The following is a 27,487-nucleotide window of genomic DNA, read 5'->3' as shown; positions in this document are numbered from 1 at the left end:
GCTAATTAGAAAGACAAATAAATCAGCTACTACAGAGATCAAACCAATCTCTGTGTAGAGGAAATCTGCTGTATGTACTTCCTATTCTTATGGGAACTGCAAAAAGTTAAATTACATAACAAAAGGGTATAACAAGTAATGCACTTAATTAAATGTATTATGGGAAATTTAGTTTTATCTCCCTTTAAAGGGACATACGACCCTGTGAGAGAGTGATTTTATCAGCTCCCTAATTAGCCCCAGCAGAGGAAATAAGGTAACATAAGTCTTTTAAAACTAGAAAAACTTGGTTATAACAGTGGCACAGTTTTGTTTAAAAAGATCGATAATCCCTTTATTACCCATTCCCCAGTTTTGCTTGAAGGGACAGTCGACACAAAAATTATTATTTAAAAAGATAGATAACGCTTTTTTTCTACCTATTCCCCAGCTTTTCACAACTAACGTGATTATATTAATACACTTAACCTTTAAACCTCTAAATTTCTGTCTGTTTCTAAGTCTCTAAACACAGCCCCATGATCACATGCTTTTTTTATTAGCTTTTAACAACAGGGCAGTGCTAGTTCATGTGAGCCATATAGATAACATTGTGCTCACGCCCGTGGGTTCTAACAACATAGCACTAATTGGCTTAAATGCAAGTCAATAGATAAAGTTGTGTGATCAGGGGGCTGTCAGAAGATGCTTAGATACAAGGTAATCGGAGGTAAAAAGTGTATTAATATAACAATGCTTTCTGTGCACAACTGGGGAATGGGTAATAAAGGGATTTTCTATCTTTTTAAACAATAAATATTTTATATTACTATACTTTTTACCTTTATGGTTACCTTGTATCTAAGCCTCTGCAAACTGCCCCTTATCTCAGTTCTTTTCACAGACTTGCATTTTAGCCAGTTAGTGCTGACTCATAAATAACTCCATGGGAGTAAGAACAATGTTATCTATATGTCACACATGAACTAGTGCTGTCTAGCTATGAAAAACTGTCAAAATTCACTGAGATGAGAGGCGGCCTTCAAGGGCTTAGAAAAAAAGAATATGAGCCTACCTAGGTTTAGCTTTTAACAAAGAATACCAAGAGAACAAAACAAATTTGATGATAAAAGTAAGTTGGAAAGTTGTTTTAAATTGCATGCCCTATCTGAATCTTGAAAGTTTAATTTTAACTAGACTGTCCCTCTAATTCTTTAATATTTAAGCAAGTTATATAACTTAAAAAATATCTCCATTTTATTTCTAGACTAATCTTTACTAATCTTTAATATACCTTTATATCTAGTGTTTATTTACTGTTCCTTTAAATGTATTATTTTGGGCATTATTAATGGGACAGTCTAGTATAAATTAAAGTTTCATTATTCAGATAGGACATGTAATTTTAATCAACTTTCCAATTTACTTTTATCATCAAATTTGCTTTTTTCTCTTGGTATTCTTAGTTTAAACTAAACATAGGTAGGCTCATATGCTAATTTCTAAGCCTTTGAGGGCTGCCTCTTATCACATGCTTTTTAAATCTCTTTTAAACACAAAGAGACAGAAAGTACATGTGGGCCATATAGATAACACTGTGTTCAGGCACAGGGGGTTATTTAAGATCTAGCACAATACAATGCTAAATTTAAGACAACAGATGATAAACAGTCACAGTCATGTGATCAGGGGGCTGGAAGAAGGTTCCTAGATACAAGATAATCACAGAGGTAGAAAGTGTATTAATATAACTGTGTTGGTTATGCAAAACTGGGGAATGGGTAATAAAGGGATTATCTATCTTTTAAAACAATAACAATTCTATAGTAGACTGTCCCTTTAACGCATGATCCAGTCCCCTATTTTTTTATTATATGCACTGTTCTCCTCTTTTATGTTTAAGATCTGAAAATGAATAGCAACTACTCATTCTATGAATATTCTAAGCAAAGTGTTATTTATGTAGCTTGAGGGTTATGACTCCCAATGAATCCAAAGTAATCTCTTAAACAGACTTCTAGGTCTGAAGTCATTCAGAGTAAAATGCTGCATGTTATTTTAGGCTGATTTTAATATACTCACCATGCATTATGGATGTTGTCTACGTTCAGTGTTTCTGAATATGGCATATGTAATGTAGGGTTGAATAAGTTTAAAAAATAAAGAGGGGGGAGTCTTCCAGGCGGCCATTTTGTACACTGCAAATTTTCTGACTCCCACAGAGGTTTTTACAATCTACTAAAAATCTTTACTTTGGGACAGCATATACACTTCTTACTAGTCTCGGTGTTAATAGAACAGTGGAAGCAACAGACAGTTTGTTCTATATTTGGATTTAATAGTTTCTAATTAGAGAATAGTCAACAGCAGGGGCTTGTAACAATTCATCCTGGTTCAGGACTCAATAATGTGGCAATGGAGACCACCCCAAGTTGCAACCCCCTCTCTAAGGGCTCAATGAGCTAAAGCTCTCTGCTCTGATGGGATGATCTAAGAGGTCTTGCCAGTACTGTGAAGTCCCTAAAAATGATTTAGAAAGGCAAATTGTATCTTGAGAGTTGTTTTTATGTAGGTTGTTTATCTGGTTATGCACAGTTCTAAATTTAAGGGATAGACACATACATTACAATATAATGCTCTAAAAATACGCCATCAAAGATTTGGCATGATTTCTCTCCATGGTGGTGATTTTTTGATCATAAGCCCATAGTGAGATGCTACACATTCATCAAACTATGTTGGAAGCATTTATCTGCTTTGAATCTGGTATTTGAAAACATGGATCTGCGTTCTATTATGGTGGAGCATGCCTCCTTCATATAGGAGTTGGTGGGAGAACCTTGGAAGGCCCTAAAGAAGAGTGATAAACAACCTACCTAACATACGTCCCTATTGCCTACAATCCAATACAGATGCTGTCCAGTATCATAGCCTCTGGAGTCACTTGGTCTTATGATACTTTGGCAATTGTTGTAGTGAAGGAAATGGACAACATTTTGGCTCTGGCTGTGGCCAGTGCCTATGACTCACTTTTGCAAGGTTTTGCCAGAAGGGCAAGGGTAATGTGGGTTTCTGTGGTGTTGAGTTTCCCGCTGCAGAATGCTGGTGGTGTGTGTGCTGGGGTGGGCACCAAGCACGCCTAAAGTTACCTCAGGAACCCAAACTGGAAGCCGATGGAGAAGAGAAGGTTGTTTTGGCAGTTCCAGCTATGTTCAGAAGATATATTTGGGTTGTCCTGACCATAATGGTTTGTGTAGATTAACTCTGCCATTTCAGCTCTGAGGATGATTATGTCATTCAAGAGACATGGGGAAAGAAATGTTGGTAAGCTGTGTAAGGCACTTTTTCATCAGGGGCTACTATGGACACTGGATAAATATGATTTAGCATCTTGAGTACTGTGGAGTCTGAGACATGTCCGCTCTATACTAGGTTAATTAAAGCTTCTCAATTACTCTCTGAGTGCCCACCATTATTATATTTTTAAGCCAGATGCTCGGCTTGATAAATCACACTTTGTTGTTGTGTATTAAACTGCATTTGTTCATCTTGTATATAACTTGCCTTAGAACGTGTAATATCCATTTTGTTGTGGTGTTTTTAAAATATGATTTTAATGTTTCACCTAGTAATGCCATTACAAATTAACACTATCCTAACTGTGGATATGCCTCTATGGGCTACATGTACTAAGCAGCGGATGCTGCTTTGGAACTCTTGTTTACAGCAATGTAAGAAGCAGCGGTCATATGACCACTGCTCCTTACATCTCTGCCACCTCTGAGGTGATTGCAGGGGACAGCGTTGCACAAGGAAGTCCTTGTGCAATAGTGCATCTGGGTACCTGACTTCCAGTGTTCACTGCCCATTTACTGTGAAGGCAGGTGGACAGGTTCCCAAGTAAGTGCCCTTCTCTGTTCGCTATTTAGTACATAGGGCCCTATGTGTGATGATACATCAGAGACGCTCTGTGCTAGGTTTTCTTTTACAATACAGTAAAGTATGTACTATTAACTCTTCTCACTGTACAGGAGGAAATGGGTTTATTTGATTTCTTGACTTTATATCACTGTCTTCAGTTTATAGATTGTTGGTTCTCTCCAAGAAGGTTGTGTCCCTTCATAGGAATGGCATGTGTTATAGTTTAGTCTCAGATACGTTTATTTTAAAATATGGTAGGGTAGCTATTTTACTCTATTTGTGTCTTGGTCCTCAGAGGTTCAGTTCCGACTGCTGGATAGATAGGAGTCCGTTCTTCACATATTTGAATATTCTATTCATACTGAACTGTTTGTTTTAGTGTAATATGAGTGGAGCTATATGATTTGTTCAGTTTTTAAACCCCCAATATCTTTTCCCAATATTAACCTTTTTTGACATATTTATTATATATATTTTGGGTTCAAGATTGTCTCTATTTATTCTTCCTCCCCTGAAATTCCCCTATATGTCAGTTATATTTTGGGGGTCCAAGAGAACCCCATATTCATCATTGGGGAGTTTTTATTTTGTATTTTAAAATGTGTCATCCAATATTGATACTGGTATATTTAACTGCATTTTCTTTCTCTGCTGACCAATGTTTATATTTTAACATTTAGGAACGTTTGTATATAACTTGCCTGTTATGTTTTTGCTTTTTAACCTCTGTAAAAAAAAAACAAAAAAAAAAACAATGTAAGAATTTTTTTTTTTCATACGTTTGTATTGCGTGATTCCATTAGATTCCTTTGTTGCTATAGCAAATTCACTCTATAGCCGACATTGAGAATTGCTTTAGTCATTGTAACCATGCTTAACAATTAAAAGGAAAATGTCACTAGTGTCTGTGTGTGTGTGTGTGTGTGTGGTGGGTGGGGGATAAATGGTTAGTCACAATTTATTATAGAAGCTGTACAAAACTAAGAACTTCCTGTGTTGCTGACAGATTAGACAAACAGGAGCAAGCAGGAGTCCGTAGACTTGGGTCTACATCTGAAACTTTGGGGCTTGGTTAGGACTCTAATTTCGTGATTCAGATTGAGCATGAAATTTCAATCAAATATCAAATTATCTTCATTCTCACTGTATTTTTATTTGAAATGCAAGAATGTAAGCTTAGAAGCCCATTTTTGTTGAACAACCTGGGTTGTCCTTGCTGATTGGTGGATAAATTCATCCATCAATAAAAAAGTGCTGTCCAGAGTACTGAGCTAAATAAACCTTAGATGCCTTATTTTTAAAAAAAATTATAGCAAGAGTACGAAGAAAAATTGATAATAGGAGTAAATTAGAAAGTTGATTAAAATTGCCTGCTCTTTCAGAATTACAAATGAACAAATTTGGGTTCAGTGTCCCTTTAACATGTGTACACAGGAAATCATAATGCTGTTGCAAAATATGTGTTTTTAAAATCATTTAACTTTTAAAGCTTTGCTTTGAATACAGCATTATAAATAACATTTATTCAGTGCTTTTAATATCAGTTTAAATGCTTTTGGGTCCTACATATAATTTCAAGCACTTTATGGGTTAATGGTGTTGGGAGTAATTGTTTCCTCTTTAAACCGGTTCTGTAATACCCTGTAGGCATAGGTCTTTTTTTTCTTCTTGCAGGTATTGGAAGTTACCAAATCAGTTTACATAGAAACAAGTGTGTCCTACTCTTCTTATTCCTGTGCTGTTTAATGCCTTTAAACTATCAGAAAAACTTACTTTCTTAAAGAGTCTAGATAATAAAAATGGGGGGGGGGGGGGGCACCTCATCTTAGACAACTGCATTCTTCTTTCCTTTCTCTGCGTAGAGCACCAGACGTGAAAAAAACCTGCCTTGCAGATTCAGTGTAGTTGGTACCTTTTAACATTTACCTTCCAACTATCGCTGCCACCTCGGCCATGTTTTCCTGGACACTTATGAATTACACATGCTGCGGGACCCTGGACAGCACAATCCATGTTCCTCCCTTCACACCCTGCAGCATGTGTAACTCCTAAGTGTCCAGGAAAACATGTCTGGCAGACTACTTCCAACACCTGCAAGAAGTGCTACTGGGATAAAGTATAATGAAGAGTTAAACATTGTTAAAGCAACATGAAACCCAAACCTTTTTCTTTTATGATTCAGACAGAGCATGCAATTTTAAACAATTTTCTCATTTTACTTCTATCAAATTTTCTTTGTTCTATTTTTTGATGAAAAGCAGGAAACATAAGCTCAGGACCATTAAAGTGTCCGTAGCACTATATGGTAGCAGTTTTGCAAGAGCACTAGATGGCAGCAATATTTTCTGCTATGCAGTGCTTGAGACACCTACCTAGGTAGGGTTGTTGTAATTGTCTGTCCGGAATAGGACCAAGAGGCTAAGTATCACTGTCCCAACACTCTGAGTAGTGCCCAGGACAAGGCTCGCAGAATCGTATGAGAGTAAAGGATACAGCAGAGACTGTAACTTGAACACTCGCGTCTAAGGGTGATAGACACAGGACAAGCAGAGATTGGTCAGTAGAGCAGAAGTTGGAGGTCCAGACAGGCAGAATAGGTACCAACTTGTAAGACAGAAGGATGGTCGAAATCAGGCAAGGGTCAGAATTTAGTCAAGCAGAAGAAGGTACCAAATTGTGAGCCAGAAGTATAGTCAAGACAATCCAGGGGTCAAGGCAGGCGGGAGGCAGGAGAATTCCTTATACCACCTCAAGTTATCAACAGTCAGGAAACTCACAGAATACCGCACCTTTCTTTCTTTCTTCATTACTTTCTTTCTTCATTACTTTCTTTCTTCACTCAACCTTTGTTAATCCAGGCATCTAAACAGGACATAAAAATGATGCATTAACATTCATGCATCACTTCCATTAACATATATTGTTAAAGGGATATGAAACCCAAATTGTTTCTTTCATGATTCAGATAGAGCATGCAATTTTAAGCAATTTTCTAATTTACTCCCATTATCAATTTTTAGTCATTCTCTTGGTATCTTTATTTGGAAAGCAGGAATGTAAGCTTAGGAGCCTTGCTGATTGTTGGCCAAATATAGAAAGTTGCTTAAAATGGCATACTTTATCTGAATCATGAAGAAAAAAAAAACAGATTTCATATCCCTTTAATGTATTAATTTTTTTTTGTGTGATTTTTTTTTTTTATTTTTGCTGATTAAAAATATAAAGTTATCTTAATTAAAGCTCCTTGTGTTGCTTCCTAACACAGCTCTTATTTGTATAAAAAAATAGCAGTGGCAATACAGCCAATCATTAAGCTGTATACAGCGCCTGCTTATCAGGTTGCTTGTTGTCAAGGGAGAAACTAGTGAAGCTACAGGGACACAAAAGGCTTTTGGCATGTGCTTTGTATATCATACAATGACTCAGGGGATAAAGCCTCTTATTGGCTGTACCTTTCCTGTTGTGTTTTTTTGGGTGCAAGAAACGGGACCCTCTTTAGATAAATACATTTTATTACGGTCTTTAAATTAACTTGTCACATAAGTGGATAATATACAGTATATATATAACAAAAAAACAATATTGAGTATTGGTTGATCTTCTCTCCTTTGTCCTTGGGACAAAATAAATAATTATGGTACAGTTTATAGGGAATTAAATTTGTAGTTTCATGTCTAATTTAATTTACAGAACTACCATATAAAGGTGTTTAATTTGAAAGCTACTGAGTGTTGCTAGGTTTTTCCTATTTGTTTCACTAAATGTTAAGAGCAAAAGGTCATTTGAGGCCACCCGTATTTCTATCTAAAGCAGGGATCTTAAATGGGGTATCCATACCCCTTGTGAGTATAAAAACCAAATGATAAGGGGTATGGGACTGGATCTCTAAATGTAAACAAAAAATGTTGTTAGATTATTAATGATCCCCATTACCATTGCCTCAATTCTATGTTTTAACTGATCAACAGCTACAAAGATCTCACTATGTGTAGCTAGCTCGTTTATTTGGGATTTGCCATTTTATATACATAAATATGATAACAAATCTTACATATGTAATATACCCACAATCCCCCAGCTCCTGTAGGTGTATTATTGATGCCCTAGTTTTACTATTGTATTGTAACAAAAGGTGTTGTTTGGTTTGACACTGAATTGCCATACAATACTGTGTAAAAGGACCATTTAAACGACACCTTTTAATGCAGGTGGTGTTGCTGCTTTTCAAATTCCACCAGTATCAGAAAACGTCTCCACCAACAAATATGTGTAGTAAAATGCCTCTTGGTGAGACTTCCTTCAAACACAGATCTTGGCCCTTTTTAAAATTTCACACAACAAAGCCATTTTTAAAATATTGCCATTACCACAATGCTTTGATCATCAGGGTCTATGTACCTCCATCCATCATATCGCACTTCCAAACCTAAAAGTAGATCCTTCTTTACATGCTCAATGCTCTACACAGAGAATGCAGAGAGGAGGATTATAATAAGGTAAAGGGGGGGGGGGGGGAATAGGTAGTAGAATATGAGATGTTCCACTCGTAGCCAATGTGCCCTTGGAAATTTTAGCTTTGGGACAACTTTTGCACCGCCTCTGACAACTGACTTTAACTGTTGTGCTACTGCATTGTTTACCCACCTTCATATTGTGTGAAATAATAATAATTCCCAAGTTCTGTTACTCTTGTGTTGCTGTTAGTAAAGTGTCATTTCATATCATCCCTTTTAGGTTTACATTTATTTAGTAATAATCAGGTAATACTAATAAATATTGTAAAGTATTTTCTGGAAAAATAATCAAACAACTTTGCAACAATAAGTTTATGAAAATATTGTCTTTAACTTCCACAGGTGCCCAATTGAGATCTCTCCTAATGCTATCGAAACAGTAAGCTCTGAAACAGAGGTCCTCACTCACCTCTCCACTCGACGGAATAAATGCCGTGTATCGCCCACCCAGCCAGGGGCTTCTGGGAAGCTGCCAACTCCCAGTCGAGAGAGGTAAGTGCTGGGCTGTACAGTGTTTCTGTCCTGTTACATCTGCAGAACTTTGTCCAGATTAGACACCCAAACATGAGGTTATAATAAATGTGCACCTTTTTAACTTTTGTGCACAAACTGTCTCCTGCTCCCTAGAGAGGCTGAAATGCAAATTCTCAAAACTGCACATAACTGGTTCAGGTGCTTTGCAGAATTTTGAAAACTTCGGTTACAGAACTTGGTTTTTGGTCTTTCTTGGGAGCATGGGACAGAGCACAATGTTTACACTAAATAAAGAGGTGTTAAATGTCTATTTTACTCAGTTATATTTAAGATTTATGCTGCTCTAGGCCAGTTTTCTGTTTTTTTTTGTTGCCCTTCATTTGGGCGCCTTTGGCTTCTTTTATTTATTTCTTCCTAGAGCTCTACAAAGTTAGTCTGGATCACCAGGTATGATGAGAGCTCAGATCTTTGTAGGCATGACATAATTCTGTCCAAGCTGAATGTCAGATGCTCTGTCCTTAGACTGGGCATGAGTGACCTTAGCTAAAAGGGTCAGTCAACGCCAAAATTGTTATTTGTTTAAAAAGATAGATAATGCCTTTATTACTTATTCCCCAGTTTTGCACAAAAAGCATGGTTATATTAATATACTTTTAACCTCTGTGATAACCTTGTATCTAAGCATCTTCTGACAGCCCCCTCATCACATGGCTATTTATTTATTTATTATCTATTGACTTGCATTTTACCCAATTAGTGCAGTGTCATGCACAACCCACGAGCATGAGCACAATGTTGTCTATATGGTCCACATGCACTAGCAGTCTTGTGAAAAGCAAATAAAAAAGCATGTGCTAACAGGCTGTCTGTAGTGGCTTAGAAGCAGGCAGATATTTAGAGGTTTAAATGTTATAAAGTATATAAATCTAACAATGTTGGCTGTGCAAAGCTGAGGATTGGGTAGTAAAAGCGTTGTCTATCTTTTTAAGCAGTAACAATTTTGGTGTTTACTGTCCCTTTAGTGACTGTAAATCCTGCCAGGAGCTTAGTCTATTAAATGTTAAATATAGCAAAAGGCCTATGTGAACACCCATGTCTAGAGAGCCTATACATATGTATATGTGTCTGTATGTGTATACATGAAACCAATGCTTTAGAACTTATGAGTTTACCCTTAAACTAATTTAAAATGTTTTCACTTTTAACTGTGTGAGGCCATTATCAGCATTTTTTAAAAGTTGAAGCAATGATTATTTATCTATTAACTAACATAATAAAATAAATATGTAACTTTAGCATAAACAAATAAGTGGTCATTAAATTGCGTTTGTGAAACAAATAGATGTGTTAAATTAGTGTTAAAAATATCTTAAATCTTTTTGAATATATTTTTAGTACAATTAAAATGTTCTTCTTGTTCTTGCACCTGTTATTTTGACTTTGTGTTCACGTCCTTTATGACGCTACACAGAGGTTATGGGCTCCGTCTATTCTTTGTGAATATACACCTCGCAAATAGTGGCTTTTGTTGTTTACGTTGAGGGATATTTAAAACCTTGAGATTGTATTATATAATGTTAAAGTATTTCTTATTCTTATGTTACAGCCCTACGTAATATGTTGGCACTTTTATAAATAAATGATAATAATAATGATTGCAATACATTTTATCAGTGTTTCATTCCTTGGTATTAATATATTATTTTTTTTTATGTTGCATAATATTTATCCCACCCACAGCAGAATGTCGTGGTTTAGCGGCATCCTGGTACCTAAAGTGGATGAACGTAAGACAGCATGGGGGGAACGCAACGGGAAGAAGAGCAAACGCAAGAACACTTCTCTGTGTGGCCCACGTTACATGAGCTGCCTTCAGGACCCTGAAATGGATAGGAACAATCGTAACAACTTCAGTGTCCGCTGCACTTGGCAGGAGGACCATTATGGCAAGAAGGGAGCCGGTGGGGATCTTGGACTTAAATCTGTTGCCCTGGGTTTTGAAGATGGGGAGGTCAAAGGATCTAAAATGGGCTCAACAGAAGGCGTGGGCACAGAGGAGGGGGAGAGGCAGTTGACACCCAGGGAGTGTTGGGCAAGATTTCTACAAGTGTTCCAGTCTAAGAAATTCCAGTCTGCCAAACTGGAACGCCTGTACCAACGATACTTCTTCCAGATGAATCAGAGTAGTCTGACTATGTTAATGGGGGCACTGGTGCTGGTCTGCCTTGTAATGCTAATCTTTCATTGCACTCATGGGAAGCCTAACAAGGTCTATGTGTCTATCCTTGCTGTGGCCATGGCTCTCTTTTTGTCACTAATGGTGGTCTGCAACCGCAACGGATTTCACCAGGACTACATGTGGATTGTCAGCTACTTGGTGATTGCGGTCCTCTTTGCAGTGCAGGTTCTCGGGGTGCTAATGGTCACCCCACGCAGTGCCTCTGAAGGGATTTGGTGGAGTGTCTTCTTTATTTACATTATCTATACTCTGCTCCCAGTACGTATGAGGGCAGCTGTTTTGAGTGGAGTTGTGCTGTCTGTGTTGCACCTCATCATTTCGTGGTGGCTGAACCACTTAGACGATTTCCTCTGGAAGCAGGTAAGGATACACTTCTCACGCGTGTCTGTACAAGCTGCACATCATTAGCTAACATTTTATTTGCATCTTGTTTTCATACTTTACTTGTGTCCTTTAGTGAGTGTCCAGCAGAATTTTCTAAAGAAGTATGAAAATACTTTATTTCTTGTTGCTAATGAGCTCAGTTAAATATTTGACGCTTCAAAAACTTGTCTTGAAGGTTGCTTGTCTGTTGTAGTTACTCATTTAATTCCTAATTGTTTTGGTGGATAAAAACATTTTTTTTAACTTTTCTTTAATATTTTAATAGCTGATTGTTTGTTTGTTAAAGACAATATTAATTGGAAAATGTAAGCAATATATTTGGTCTAATCATTCCAATATTATATGATTATTGTGGGCTCTACCTCTCTATTTTGAATTGCCAATTCTGCTAAGGAAATATGACTAAAATATTATGATAATGATCATGACATGGTATACAATGCTTAACACTTCAGTAAAGTTACAGGTCGGGTATCTGATTTGACCATATAAAATTACAAGACAAAAATCCAGCTCCAAGGAGCTTAAACGGACAGTAAAAACATTGAGATTTTTTTTATAAATTGTTTAGTTATGCAAAAATGAAACAACTTTCATTATTTATTTTGCTCCATTTTCATGTAATTTAGCTCTGAACATTGAGGAATGTCTTATTCTTAAGCTAGGAAGGCACCCTGCTGACTTTCCAAGGCTAACCCTGCTACACATATGCCCCTAATTTGATTTAAGTGATAACTGCAAAACAATTCACTTTTTACTTACATTATGACAGTAACTAGCCTTGTTGTCTGCAGACTAAAGCCCAGATTGGCTCATTTAAAGTAAGGCAAATGGCAAGTGGAGTTTGGCTATTTAAAAACAATTACAATAAAAAGAATGCTGTTTTAGAAACATTTAGGCTTGGCTGGTATGTTCTATAGCTACACAATAGAAATTGTAATTACAAGGTGTTTACTTTTAAAGGCACAATAAAGTCCAAATTAAACTCATTATTCAGATTGCAAGTTTAAACAACTTTTCAATTTACTTCTGTTATCAAATTTGCTTGATGCACTTGTTATTCCTTTTTTTTAAAGAGTAGGCTCAGGAGCAGCCCTACTGGGAACTATCTGAACACATCTGGTGAGCCAATAACCTCAAGATGTCAGTGCCTGAGTCTTGCTCAATCGATAACTTTCAACTTGTAATACCAGAGCAAACATAGGGCCACTATTGATTTTACCTTGAGCGATTTTTGTTCTCCACTTATATTGTAGCCCCATATTGTGTGAGCCAATGACAAGAGGTATATATATATATATATATATATATATATATATATATATATATATGCAGACACCAATCGGCAGCTAGTAAAAAAAATAAGTAAAAGCACATCAATTTGTTTTTTTAAAAATTCTTACAATCAGAATTTATATTTTAAACATTCCAAGATGTATTTTACATTGTTTTACCTTTTTAGTGAACCACAGAACTATGTTTATGCTGTGAAAAAGAAACAGGTTTTTTTTTTTTTTAATTTTTCGTTTTATTGTTTTTCATATTTTCAGTCAATACATACAGAAAAGAAGATAAATAACAAAATAGGCATAAATTGTGGAGACACAGCTCCAATTTGTTCTGACCTTATCTTGGAGACACAGCTCCAAGTTGAAAATAAACAGTTTCTAAACATCACTTGATCATTATAATGTCTAATTCTAAATTATACCTTACGCTTTCTTTTCTATTATAGTTTCTATCAATATTTTATCGTGTATCTTACAGACTTTTCAATAACGAAACATTGTTATATCATAACTTTCAAATTGTTTTCCACCTTTCTTATCATTAATTAAGCCTTATCTTAAGATAGGATAGAGTACCAGAGGGGGGATAGGGTCACGTTCTTATTAAATTAGCTTCTCCCCTATTTAATTCATAGCCACTCCTCTCTAAGCCTACTCTCCATTATATAGGTGGTATTTTCAAACCTAGTAATTAGTTCACTTTGTGTATCCCTATCCTGTATCTTAATCCAGAATTTCCATTTTTCAAAGAACTTTTCTACATTTACCTCCAAATTGTACCAGATATCATGTTGTTCAATCAAGAATTGTTTATGCACTATATTTTTTAAGGCATTCAATGTTGGTGCTCGTTCATTCTTCCACCCCTTTAGGATGAGATTCCTACTTATTATAATTAGCATTGAGAAGAAAAGTTTACAGTGTATAACTTCAGTTTTTTTAAAATTCAGGAATATAACATGATCTGCTTTTAATACCAATTGTTCATTGCATATTTTGTTAGCCCAATATGTTACCATTTTCCAAAATCACTGTAATTTGGGGCATGCCCATATGCAGTGGATCAGGTTAGCTTTAATTCCACTGCATTTTTTACATTTATATCCATTATGAGCCTTCCCCCATTTAGACATTATTTCAGGTGTAATATGTCATCCATATAATTTTGATATGTTGTTCACGTAGTGTTGCTGCTAACGTAGCCTTCTCAATCCTTCCTATACTTTTTAAGATAATCTGTGGGTTCAGGTCGGGAAAATACATGTCTTTCCATTTTGATGTAATTTTCTCCACATATTTCTCATATTCTGTATATTTTATAGTATTATATAATAGGGATATTGAGAACTTATTATTTTTATATGCATTATAAACTGGTGTCAGGGATGAATGATCCCATATTTTCCCATGTAATCTTATCAGTTTCGAACAATAATCTCTAATTTGTAGGTATGCATAATAGTGCTCCTTCTTGCATTGAAATTTATCCTGCATTTCCCTGAATTCTATAATCCTTGCGTTATCTCCTTCTCTATTTATAATTTGTGTCATATTAATTAAGCCATGTTCTTCCCATTCTACCCCAATATTTGTTAGGAATCCTAGTTGGAAATCTTGGTTTCCTCAGAAACAGCTTTTAAGCAGCTTAGTTGTAACAATATATTTTTTGTTTCCATTTTTTCCTCAACATGTTGCTATTTATTTTTGTTTTCTTTCAGAATATTTCACAATAGATTATGTAACCAGACTAACATTGTAGCACAAGTAGTCACTTTAAAAGCCGGTGTATTCGCTGCAGGGCACTTTCCAGTGGAGCAGCTGGAAAGTTTCAGTAATGTACTCTGTGGCGTGGTTTCACCTGGCAGCAAATAATGTATACAGTAAGTGACATTTCTTAGACACTGCCATTATCAGCCACGCAGTAGCCCGGTTTCTATTGTCTCTTCAAGGCAGAACGAGTTAGTGTGTTTCTTTTTCATTCATATGTGCACATGAACAGTTTTGTGCTCTTTCTATATGTCCTGAGGCCACAACATCTATAATGTTGTTCCTGGTTCTACCTTTTGGATTTATTCTTCATATCTGAATACAAAAACCTTCTCGCTGTCAGTCTCCTAGTATGATAAGCATTTGGTAGTCTATTAGCTACACTGCTGAGCTGCTGCCATGCACAATAATTACATGCTACAGATTTGCATTTGCAGAAAGTGCATACAGTAAGCATATAAAGCTCTCTTTGTATTGTAGCTACAGTAACAGGATGTAACAATTATATTATGCAGCTACTATGCATTACTTCCCCTCACAAACATTGCTTATCTTAAAGGACCAGTCAACACATTAGATTTGCATGATCAACAAATGCAAGATAACAAGACAATGCAATAGCACTTTTTTTATAACAAATTTCAAAGTTATGTATATTTCCACTCCCCTTGTACCATGTGATAGCAATCAGCCAATCACAAATGCATATACGTATAGTCTGTGAATTCTTGCACATGCTCAGTAGGATCTGGTGACTCAAAAATTGTAAATATAAAAGACTGTACACATTTTTGTTAATGGAAATAAATTGAAAAGTTGTTTAAAATGACATGCTGTATCTGAATCGTGAAAATGTAATTTAACCTGAGTGTCCCTTTAATATGGCAGAAAAAGATGCTTTGACCAGTTGATTTGGAAAGTTCCCTAACAACATTGCTATAGGCTTGTTTCAGAAATGATTATTTATTTATTTATTGTGGTGCTTCTGCATTATGTGCCCATAAATCCTTCACCTTTACCTTGAAGCCATTGTGGTTTGTGTAGGTGATAAGGAAAATGGAGGGCAGGTTATCAATGTATCGTAGAAAAAAAAAAAGCTATAAGTCTTCAGTGTCAGGACAAATCTCTCCCACATATCTGGTTGTTGTGTTTGCATAATAACTTCGTGTTAGCTTTAACAGCTTTAATTAAAAAGTGTGAGACATTGTCATTTAAAGGGATATTAAACCCTAAATAAACACTAGACATAATGATGTTTTCAAAACAAAGATTAGTCCGAGAATAAAATGCAGGTGTGTGGTTTATATTAGCTGCCCGTTTAAATATGGAAGAAATAAGTGTAGAGTTTTAGTCTCAATAAAGAAATAGGCGCTGTCTTGTTGTAGCCTTGGCTTCCCTAGGTTAAAAGCATGTACAGTATGTTATCTCCTCTACTGATGCCAGTTAGGGGCAGTTTATAATGAGCTACTAGAGAAACAATCTCACAGTGTTTGTTTTCCCTTTAAAGGAAAGTCAAACTCATCCTGATCAGATAAAGCATGCACATCTTTTTACCACAAGGTTCCTATGTAGCCCCCATAGTGCACAGCATAAATAATCTCATTCCTCTCTGAAATAAAGTGACAGCATGTTTCCAAGCATTAAAAAATGTTGGTTGTTCTTGTGAATTGTGCTTAATTAACATGGTAGCACAATGTCCCTTTAACTACTGATGTATAAACATAAAAAAGGGCTTTTCTTTAAATTTGTGTTTAGCGTCCCTTTTAGAATAGCAATGATTGTTTCAATAGTCTGAAAAGTGAAACAACCTGGATGTTTTGTGCAGTGAGTGACAAATAAATCAAATGCATTTTTTTCAATGACTGTCACTAAACTTGACCTGCAAGTTACTATTTCAAGGGACATTATACTGTAAACATGTTCTAATTTGCTTGAGAATGTTATGAAATGAATGTTTGTTACTTGCAAAGGAGCCACAATGTGTCATGCTAGGGAACAGCACTGGTGAACGAGTTTAAATATGTGTTTAAAGGGACACTGAACCCAAATTTTTTCTTTCGTGATTCAGATAGAGCATGACATTTTAAGCAACTTTCTAGTTTACTCCTATTATCAAATTTTCTTCATTCTCTTGGTATCTTTATTTGAAATGTAAGTTTAGATGCCGGCCCATTTTTGGTGAACAACCTGGGTTGTCCTTGCTGATTGGTGGATAAATTCAGCCACCAATAAAAAATTGCTGCCCAGAGTTCTGAACCAAATAAAAAGCTTAGATGCCTTCTTTTTCAAATAAAGATAGCAAGAGAACGAAAAAATAATAATAATAGGAGTAAATTAGAAAGTCGCTTAAAATTGCATGCTCTTTCTGAATCACGAAAGAAACAATTTGGGTTCAGTGTCCCTTTAACTATGTTTGCTTTTTTAATGACTGATTAAATAATAAGGTTCTGTAACAAACTAGATCATTTTTATTATAACAATATAGAATTAGGGTGGATTTGATTTAAGTCACTAGTCAGTAAAAACTCAATGTAAATCATTGTTTATACATAACGTTTTCATTTTAAGAATGTTAACTTTTCAGATTAATTTCCAGTTATGTCAGAAAATGACTTATTTGGTTAGAGATACATTAATAATAATTTCATAATTATCTATCTCCAGCTTCATAGGTTAATCATTCATATTTTATCAGCTTTTCAGCTGTACTTTATTGTAAATATTTTTAACTAAAGAACAATAATTATTTACTTAATAACAATTTAAATAGTTTTTAAAATTAAACTTTCATTATTCAAATAAAACATGCAGCTTCAAATAACTTTCCAGTTTACGACTATTATTTAATTTGCTTTCATCCTTTGTTGAAAAGCATACCTAGGTAGGCTCAGGTACAGCAATGCACCACTGGGAGCTTGCTGGTGATTGGTAGCTGCACATATACACATTTACCAGCCACTTTATTAGGTACACCTGTTCAATTGCTTGGTAACACAAATTGCTAATCAGCCAATCACATGGCAGCAACTCTTAGGCATCTAGACGTGGTGAAGACGACTTGCTGAAGTTAAAACCGAGCATCAGAATGGGGAAGAAAGGGGATTTAAGTGACTTTGAACGTGGCATGGTTGTTGGTGCAAGACAGGCTGGTCTGAGTATTTAAAAAAACTGCTGATCTACTAAGATTTTCACGCACAACCATCTCTATGGTTTACAGAGAATGGTCTAAAACAGAGAAAATATCCAGTGAGCGGCAGTTGTGTGGACGAAAATGCCTTGTTGATGTCAGAGGAGAATGGGCAGACTGGTTTGAGATGATAGAATGGCAACAGTAACTCAAATAACCAATCGTTACAACCAAGGTATGCAGAATACTATCTCTGAACGCACAACACGTCGAACCTTGAAGCAGATGGGCTACAGCAGCAGAAGACAACACCAGGTGCCACTCCTGTCATCTAAGAATAGCAAACTGGGGCTACAATTCGAACAGGCTCACCAAAATTGGACAATAGAAGATTGGGAAAATGTTGCCTGGTCTGATGAGTCTCGATTTCAGCTGCGACATTCAGATGGTAGGGTCAGAATTTGGTGTAAACAACATGAAATCATGGATCCATCCTGCCTTGTATCAACGGTTCTGATTGGTAGTGGTATAATGGTGTGAGGAATATTTTCATGGCACACTTTGGGCCCCTTAGTACCAATTGAGCATCATTTAAACACCACAGCCTACCTGAGTATTGTTGCTGACCATGTCCATCCCTTTATGACTACAGTGTACCCATCTTCTGATGGCTACTTCCAGCAGGATAATGCACCATGTCACAAAGCTCAAATCATCTCAAACTGGTTTCTTGAACATGACAATGAGTTCATTGTACTCTAATGGCCTCCATAATCACCAGAGCTCAATCCAATAGAGCACCTTTGGGATGTGGTGGAACGGGAGATTTGCATCATGGCTGTGCAGCCGACAACTCTGCAGCAACTGCGTAATGCTATTGTGTCAATATGGACCAAAATCTCTGAGGAATGTTTCCAACACCTTGTTGAATCTATGCCATGAAGAGCTACGGCAGTTCTGAAGGGAAAAGAGGGTCCAACCCAGCACAAGCAAGCTGTACCTAATAAAGTGGCCAGTGAGTGTATGCCTATTGTTATTGGCTCTCCTGATCTGTTCAAGAACCATGAAACCCACATTTTTTCTTTGATGATTCAGATAGAGCTTGCAGTTTTAAAAAAAAAACAAAAACTTTCTAATTTACTTCTATTATCAAATCTTCTTTGTTCTCTTGATATCTTTTGTTGAAATGCAGGTATGTAAGCTTCGGAGCGTGCATTTGTATGGAGCACTATATGGCAGCAGTTTTGCAAGAATGTTATCCATTTGCAAGAGCACTAGTTGTCAGCACTATTTCCTACCATGGAGTGCTCCAGACACCTACCTAGGTATCTCTGCAACAAAGAATACCATGGGAACAAAGCAAATTTGATAAAGAAGTATGTTGGAATCTTTTTATAAAATTGTGTGCTGTCTGAATCACAAAAGAACATTTTTGGGTTTCATATCCCTTTCATCAAGCACCTAGTAGTGCATTTCTGCTCCTTCAGCAAAGGATACCAAGAGAATGAGGTACATTTGTGAATAGAAGTAAATCAGAATGTTGTTAAAATTATATGCTCTGTCTGAATCATGAAAGACAAAAGTTAATGGACCACTCAATGCAGTAGAATTCAGTTTTGAGAACTACAAAACCAAGATGATGTGAGGAGATCTTCTAAATAGAAAACAATAACCAATATTTGTAAATGGATTATTTGAATAAATTTACCAAAACATAAAACATTGCAGCTATGAATAAACAATCTGATACTACAATTAAAAGTTAACCCTTTTTTTCAGGATGAATTACATTTTGGATTATAATGTATCTTAAATAGATACTATCTTGAGATAGATTTTTTTTTTTCCTCCAAAAAAAATTTGATATAAAAATCTGATTTAGATAAAAAGAAAACCGTTTTTTAATAATTGATTTGTATCCATTCTGAATAGAATATCCCTTTAATAACCCTAGTTTATAAAGTCGCAAGCCTTTGGAATATTGAATATCTGCTCTTGAAAAAGGATAGTGGAGTTTATCAGACTTTCATGCACACTTTGGTGTCTTTCCCTTCTGTACTGATACATATGTGAGATAAACATTTCACCACAACAAAACCTATACAGATGTATACAGAGTGAAGCTAATAAACAGTAACACAGTGAGCTTTGTTATTAATGTGTACAGCAGCATAATCAAGGGACAATCCACGCAAATGTAACATTTTATAGAAAATATTTTAGTAAAAAGATATCCTGACATGACCATAAATGGCACTTTTTCTTCATTTGTTAGTGTCAGGCTTAGCAGGGCAGACATTGTGAGGTTTAGTAACAGAGCTTGTCTTCATTTTCCACCTTCTCTACGTATACTAAAGGGACACTAAAGTCAAAATTAAAGGGATATGAAAACTACATTTTTTCTTTCATGATTCAGATAGAGAATACAATTTGAAACAACTTTCTAATGTACTTCTATTATCCAATTTGCTTCATTTTCTTGATATATTTTGTTGTAGAAGCAACAATGCGCTACTAGGAACTAGCTAAAAGCATTGTGTAAGACAATAACATGAGGCATATATGTGCAGCCACCAATCAGCAGCTCCTGAGTCTACCTAGGTATCATTTTCAAAAAATGATATCAAGCTAACAAAACAAATTAAGTAATAGAAGTAAATTGGAAAACTGTTTAAAGGGACAGTCTAGTCCAAAACAAACTTTCATTATTCTGATAGGGCATGTAATTTTACACAATTTTCAAATTTACATCTATCACTAATTTTGCTTTGTTCTCTTTGTATTCTTACTTGAAAGCTAAACCTAGGAAGTTCATAAGCTAATTTCTAAGCCCTTGAAGGCCACCTCTCATCTCAGGGCATTTTGACAGTTTTTCACTACTAGAGGGTGTTAGTTCATGTGTTTCATATAAATAACACTGTGCTCACGCACGTTGAGTTCCTAGGAGCCAACACTGATTGGCTAAAATGCAAGTCTGTCAAAAGAACTGAAATAAGGGGCAGTTGTGCAGAGGCTTAGATACAAGATAATCACAGAGGTAAAAAGTGTACTACTATAACTGTGTTGGTTATGCAAAACTAGGGAATGGGTAATAAAGGGATTATCTATATTTTAAAACAATAAATATTCTGGTGTAGACTGTCTCTTTAAATTGTATGCTCAATCTGAATCGTGAAAGAAAAAAATGGTGTTTCATGTCCTTTTTAAACTTTCCTGATTCAGATAGAGCATGCAGTTTTAATAGACTTTACACTTTATCTCATTATCAACTTGTACACAGTCTTTTTATATGCACACTTTCTGAGGCACCAGCAACTACTGAGCATGTGCAAGAGTTCACAGTGTATGTGTATAAGAGTCTGTGATTGACTGATGGCTGTCACATGACACAGGGGGCCAGCAAATGAAAGGAAATTTTAAAAATGTAAGAAAGATGCTATTTCTTTTAGAGTAAGAGCTATTACATTGTCTTTTTTTATTGTGCACTTTTTGATTCTGAAATTCTATGGTATTAAATGGTCCTTTAACAGAGCACAACTGGTCCTGTTGTAAATATAGTGATAAAAATATTAAATGTTTTGATAATATCAAGATTAAAGAAAGGGCTTGAGACATTCTGGAACCTAGAAAGCCACGCCTCCTAAAGTTTTACTTCTGACTCCTGATTTGTTGACATTTAAAAGATAGATTTGGTGTATATTTATAAATAAAACCTGTATATTTAAATGGTGATAAACAACCTATAATTAGAAGGCTTTTTTGTAGTTTTACAATTTATTAACTGCCCTGTATGAAAATGTTTTGGGCACAGACGTTGTTTGCTGCAGTCGTTTTTCAAAGTTCAAACTCCCCCCCCAAACTCGCTCCCCTTGTTTGAAGGAGCTGATCTGTACTTGTTAGTGTAGTAGGCAAGGCATACCACTGCAATTTTGTTAGCAGAACGTTCATTGTTCTTATCTCTGCCAATGTCAATTAGGGGTGGCTATGTGGCAGGGTTAGGCTTCTATGTGTACATTCTGCTCCCAAAATGTAAAAACAATTTTTAGATCAAGATTGCAGGAAAAGGTGGCAGACTAAATAATGTAGGTTTATTGCATTTTTTATCTACACATAATTTGTGTTCCTTTGCTTACTGGGAAACAGGAGCAGTAAAAACTACTGGTATACAGGTGCGATATAAATCCTTGCAGAATATTTCTTAAAGGTACTTTACAATTTCCCCATGGCCTGTGCTATACTTAATTGTTTTCTTATTTTGCCCTATTTGTAATTCTGTTGATAAATATTGCTTCAGATTGATTTGGACAACTAAAAGCTTTCTTGAAAATATCTTTGTCACTGCTGGAGTATGTATATGAAATATCAATACAACTGCAAGAGAACTCCCTGTTCTTTTGTATCTGGGTCCTCATACCGTAAAATGCAGCATTGTGTTGGCTTAGTGTAGATCCGCAAGGCAGAACATGCTGTGATCTGAGCTGTCATCACAGAAAATACAACATATCTGCAGAAAGAATGGAACACATGCAGGAACTGTTGGCTATTTCGCTTTGCAGCTCTGCTCTGCATCCAGCTTTCTCTTCAAACAGCACTGTGCTCTGGCTACAGTGAGTACGTTTTCCTTTAACACAGTGCATCCAGAACAAAGTGCTGTTTGAAAAGAACCGTAAAATATGGAGCAACACTGCAAAGCAGCAGTGAATTTATTGTTCACTGGCACTCAGGGACTTTTTCTGGAGAAATTTTAAAGGGACACTGAACCCACATTTTTTCTTTCGTGATTCAGATAGAGCATGACATTTTAAGCAACTTTCTAATTTACTCCTAGTATAAAATTTTCTTCATTCTCTTGGTATCTTTATTTGTAATGCAAGAATGTAAGTTTAGATGACGGCCCATTTTTGGTGAACAACTTGGGTTGTCCTTGCTGATTGGTGGATACATTCATCCACCAATAAAATGTGCTGTCCAGAGTTTTTATCCAAGAAATTAAATTAAAAAATTTTCAAGGTTATGATTATAAGTTTAGTCTAATACAGTGCCCAACATTGTAGTCGCTAACTTCATTTTTTATCAAATATAACATAAACTTATATAAAATATATATTTACTACTGCCTTTTTTTTTTTTCTTCCTCCTCCCCCTCGCTTTCTTCCTGCTTTCTGCATAGAAAATATTTTTGCGTTCCCACCCGACATTTGCGTATGTAAGCGTGCGCGTTCTCATATTTGCCAAGCTATGCGCATGTGCTATGTTACGCAAACTCTGTCTAACCACCTTGATGACCTATATGGAATTGCCTTTTGAAATGCGCATGCGGCTGTCGGGAATGCACTTTTTGAGTGAATTCAAGATTTCGGCTTTCACGCATGCACACTATAACAAGTGGGAGGTTATCCTGGCGATTTAGACGCCAATGGGGGAACCAATCTGTTAGATACGGATTGAATTGTCACTTGTGCAATAAAACATTTTTTTATGTAAGTGGAGGAACGGCGGTAATCTTCAGCAAAAGAAAAAAAAATATTTAGAAAGCGATTCAAACGAATTGATGAATGAAAGTACACTTTATTTTTAATATATATTACATTGCAAACGAACAGTGAATGTAACTTTACTTCCACTTTAAAATTGCATGCTCTATCTGAATCACGGAAATAAGTAAATTTGAGTTCAGTATCCTTTTAACTAATTTTTTTTTATTTGCAGCTAATTTATAATGCAATTTTCAACTGCTGCAATATATTATAAAACTTTAACAATTGTTTTATTCTCCAGTTAATTAACACATTGCAGTATTGAACTGGTGCTTTGGTGTAACTGCCTAAATTAAAATGTTATACCAGGTGGCCCTCGGTTTACGACGGTTCAATTTGCGCCGTTTCAGAATAACGCCCTTTTTTTTGCTATTGTAAAGCATTGACTGCTATTAAAAGCATTAGCACATGCATACATTAAATTAGCCAGTAGGTGGAGCTGTCCGCTTGTGTTGCAGCAAACACATGCAAAGAAAATCACGCCAGACATGATCAATGGATCAGCTTTCAAAGGAACAAGATCTAGCAGCCACTTGCCTTAGCTGCAGACTCAATGCAGAGAACTGTTTGCAGAAAAAGGCAAGTAAAAAACGTTTTTGTTCATTAAACTTAGTTTGATGATGATGCAGTCTGTTGTGTGATTAAACACAGGCAGGATAGTCAGTGTATAACCAGACCTGAGCAATGGAGCCGTTTTTAAAGGAGCAAGATCTAGCAGCCACTTCCCTTAGCTGCAGAAAAATGCAAGTAAAAAAACGTTTTTCTTCATTAAACTTAGATTGATGATGATACAGTCTGTTGTGTGATTTTGTTTTTGTTCATTAAACTTAGTGTGATGATGATACAGTCTGTGTTTGTGTGATAATTTCATTAGGTGCGGTTTAGCAAATGTTTTTGTTCATTAAACTTAGTTTGATGATGATACAATCTATTTTATTAGGTTTATAATGCTGTTTCACATTTAAAGTCTTCATTTCAAAGCTTTAAAAATAATGTATTAGGTGTTACTTATGACAATTTTGAGAGGGGCCTGGAACCGAACTCCCTCACTTCCCATTGACTTACATTATAAACTGGGTTTCAATTTACAACGGTTTCAATTTACAACCATTCCTTCTGGAACCTAACCCCGGCGTAAACTGAGGGCTACCTGTATTTCAAAACGATCTGCAGAAACATTTTCACTAAAAAAATCTCATTGCAGAAAGTGGGGACAAGTTCTGCCTCTGTAGATGGTGTAGACGGAGGAGAGTGTTTGTAATTTTACTTGTAATGTATAACTAACACACACAAACATCTTTAGATCTATTAGACTTTGTAAGGTATGGGGGGGGGTAGAATAGGAAAGTAGTAAAATTAACAAGTACCTCAATGGCCTTAACCTGTTTTTAGAACACTTTCTTGTATTATTTTGCTGGCTTTTTCTGACACTGTAGTGACATTAAAGCTATTTTTATATACACATAATTTATATCAGCATTATAGTACCCAAAGTGCAAAAGGCTTGCATACAATATATATTTTAAAAGCATTTAAAACTGTCAAACTGTAAAACTATTTGAAAACCATAGTGTGCATGTAGCCAAATAGGATTAGCTATAAATGAGTTTGTCGACTGTTCTAAGCAGTCACTGTGTAGTATGTTGCTGATTTGCACCATTTTGAGAAAAACCTAGGTTACAGAATTTGCTTTTTGAACTCTCTAGGAAGTGTGGGACAAGCACAACATTTATACATAATCAAGAAGTATTTAGTGTCCTTTAAAAGGAAGATTTTGCATAAACTGAGCAATATGTGCCAAAAGTTAGTGGGCAGCTGATTACCAGATCATTCATTAAAGTAATGAGGCGCAATCAAATATACGGTGCAGGTTTCGGCGCAAGCACCGTATATTTTACCGCCCGTAATTTCACCTTGCACATCGGGGTATTACATATACAGCGCCGGCATTTCCTAAGTGGCGTAAGTCGGATAAACTAGCGATGTCCAGAAATGAGCATAAATACAAATTTCTGGAGTCGCCAGTGACTTACGACACTTTAGAAACTGCCGGCGCCTAAGAAAAGTTAAGAAAATAATAAATCTCCAGTAAAAGTCTAACACTTCTCCCAAAAATAAGCCAGACACGTAAAACCCCTATATCCGCAATCCCCCCTCTCATTACTAATATTAAATTTATTAACCCATAGACCGACAACCCCCCACAATGCAATATGCCTATTTAAACTATTAACCCCTATATCCGCCATCAAACCCACACCGCAAGTAATAACTAAATTATTATCCCCTAAACCGCCATAGCCCACAACGCAATTAACCTATTCAAGTATTAACCCCTATACCGCCATAGCCCACATAGCCTATTAAATGTATTAACCCTAATCTGCCGCCGCCACTATAATAAAGTTATTAACCCCTAAATCTAAGTCTAACCCTAACACCCCCCTAACTTAAATATTATTTAAATAAATATAAATAAAATTACTATTATTAACTAAATAATTCCTATTTAAAACTAAATACTTGCCTATAAAATAAACCCTAAGATAGCTACAATATAATTAATAATTACATTATAGCTATTTTAGGATTTATTTTTATTTTATAGGCAACTTTGTATTTATTTTAACTAGGTACAATAGCTATTAAATAGTTAATAACTATTTAATAGCTACCTAGTTAAAATAGACAAATTTACCTGTAAAATAAATCCTAACCTAAATTACAATTACACCTAACACTACAATATCATTAAATAAATTAAATTAATTAACTACAATTACCTAAAATTAAATACAATTAAATAAAATAAACTATAGTACAAAAACAAACACTAAATTACAGAAAATTAAAAAAAATTTACAAGAAGTTTAAACTAATTACACCTAATCTAAGCCCCCTAATAAAATAAAAAAGCCGGCCAAAATAATAAAATTCCCTACAATATACTAAATTACAAATAGCCCTTAAAAGGGCTTTTTGCAGGGCATTGCCCCAAAGTAATCAGCTCTTTTACCTGTAAAAAAAGAAATACAACCCCCCCAACATTAAAACCCACCACCCACACACCCAACCTTACTCTGAAAACCCACCCAATCCCCCCTTAAAAAAAACTAACACTAACCCATTGAAGATCACCCTACCTTGAGCCGACTTCACCCAGACGGGCAGAAGAGGTCCTCCAGCCGGGCAGAAGTCTTCATCCAAGCGGCATCTACTATCTTCTTCCATCCGACGAGGAGCGGCTCCATCTTGAAGACATCCAACGCGGAGCATCCTTCCTGGCCGACGACTAACCAACGAATGAAGGTTCCTTTAAATGACATCATCCAAGATGGCGTCCCTTCAATTCCGATTGGCTGATAGAATTCTATCAGCCAATCGGAATTAAGGTAGGAAAAATCCTATTGGCTGATGCAATCAGCCAATCGGATTGAAGTTCAATCCGATTGGCTGATCCAATCAGCCAATAAGATTGACCTCACATTCTATTGGCTGTTACAATCATAGAATGCAAGCTCAATCCTATTGGCTGATTGCATCAGCCACTAGGATTTTTCCTACCTTAATTATGATTGGCTGATAGAATTCTATCAGCCAATCGGAATTGAAGGGACGCCATTTAAAGGAACCTTCATTCGTCGGTTAGTCGTCGGCCAGGAAGGATGCTCCACGTCGGATGTCTTCAAGATGGAGCCACTCCTCGTCGGATGGAAGAAGATAGAAGATGCCGCTTGGATGAAGACTTCTGCCTGGCTGGAGGACCTCTTCTGCCCGGATCGGATGAAGACTTCTGCCCAGCTGGAGGACCTCTTCTGCCCGGATCGGATGAAGACTTCTGCCCGGCTGGGTGAAGACGGCTAAAGGTAGGGTGATCTTCAAGGGGTTATTGCTAGTTTTTTTTAAGGGGGGATTGGGTCTGTTTTAGAGTAAGGTTGGGTGTGTGGGTGGTGGGTTTTAATGTTGGGGGGGTTGTATTTTTTTTCTTTCTGTAATTTAGTATTTTTTTTATTTTATTTAATTGTATTTAATTTTAGGTAATCGTAGTTAATTAATTTAATTTATTTAATGATAGTGTAGTGTTAGGTGTAATTGTAACTTAGGTTAGGATTTATTTTACAGGTAAATGTCTTTATTTTAACTAGGTAGCTATTAAATAGTTATTAACTATTTAATAGCTATTGTACCTAGTTAAAATTAAATACAAAATTGCCTGTAAAATAAAAATAAATCCTAAAATAGCTACAATGTAATTA

The 27,487-nt window shown here is 35.9% G+C and overlaps 1 protein-coding gene across 4 annotated transcripts in view; it reads left to right on the top strand.

The window, feature by feature from the left end:
- The window catches only part of ADCY6 (adenylate cyclase 6), a 591,281-nt gene that overhangs the window by 127,893 nt on the left and 435,901 nt on the right, over nt 1-27,487 (top strand). For 3 of the 4 annotated variants that reach the window (XM_053708058.1, XM_053708056.1, XM_053708059.1), the window contains exons 2-3: nt 8,757-8,906; nt 10,629-11,487. In XM_053708058.1, the coding sequence (XP_053564033.1) occupies nt 10,633-11,487 (855 nt within the window). In that variant the 5' untranslated portion in view covers nt 8,757-8,906; nt 10,629-10,632. The remainder of the gene's footprint in view (nt 1-8,756; nt 8,907-10,628; nt 11,488-27,487) is intronic. The other variant, XM_053708057.1, reaches the window with a different exon arrangement.

Source organism: Bombina bombina, chromosome 3, assembly GCF_027579735.1.
Source record: "Bombina bombina isolate aBomBom1 chromosome 3, aBomBom1.pri, whole genome shotgun sequence".
Taxonomy (NCBI): Eukaryota; Metazoa; Chordata; class Amphibia; order Anura; family Bombinatoridae; genus Bombina; species Bombina bombina.
This window is presented reverse-complemented; position numbering and strand designations above follow the sequence as displayed.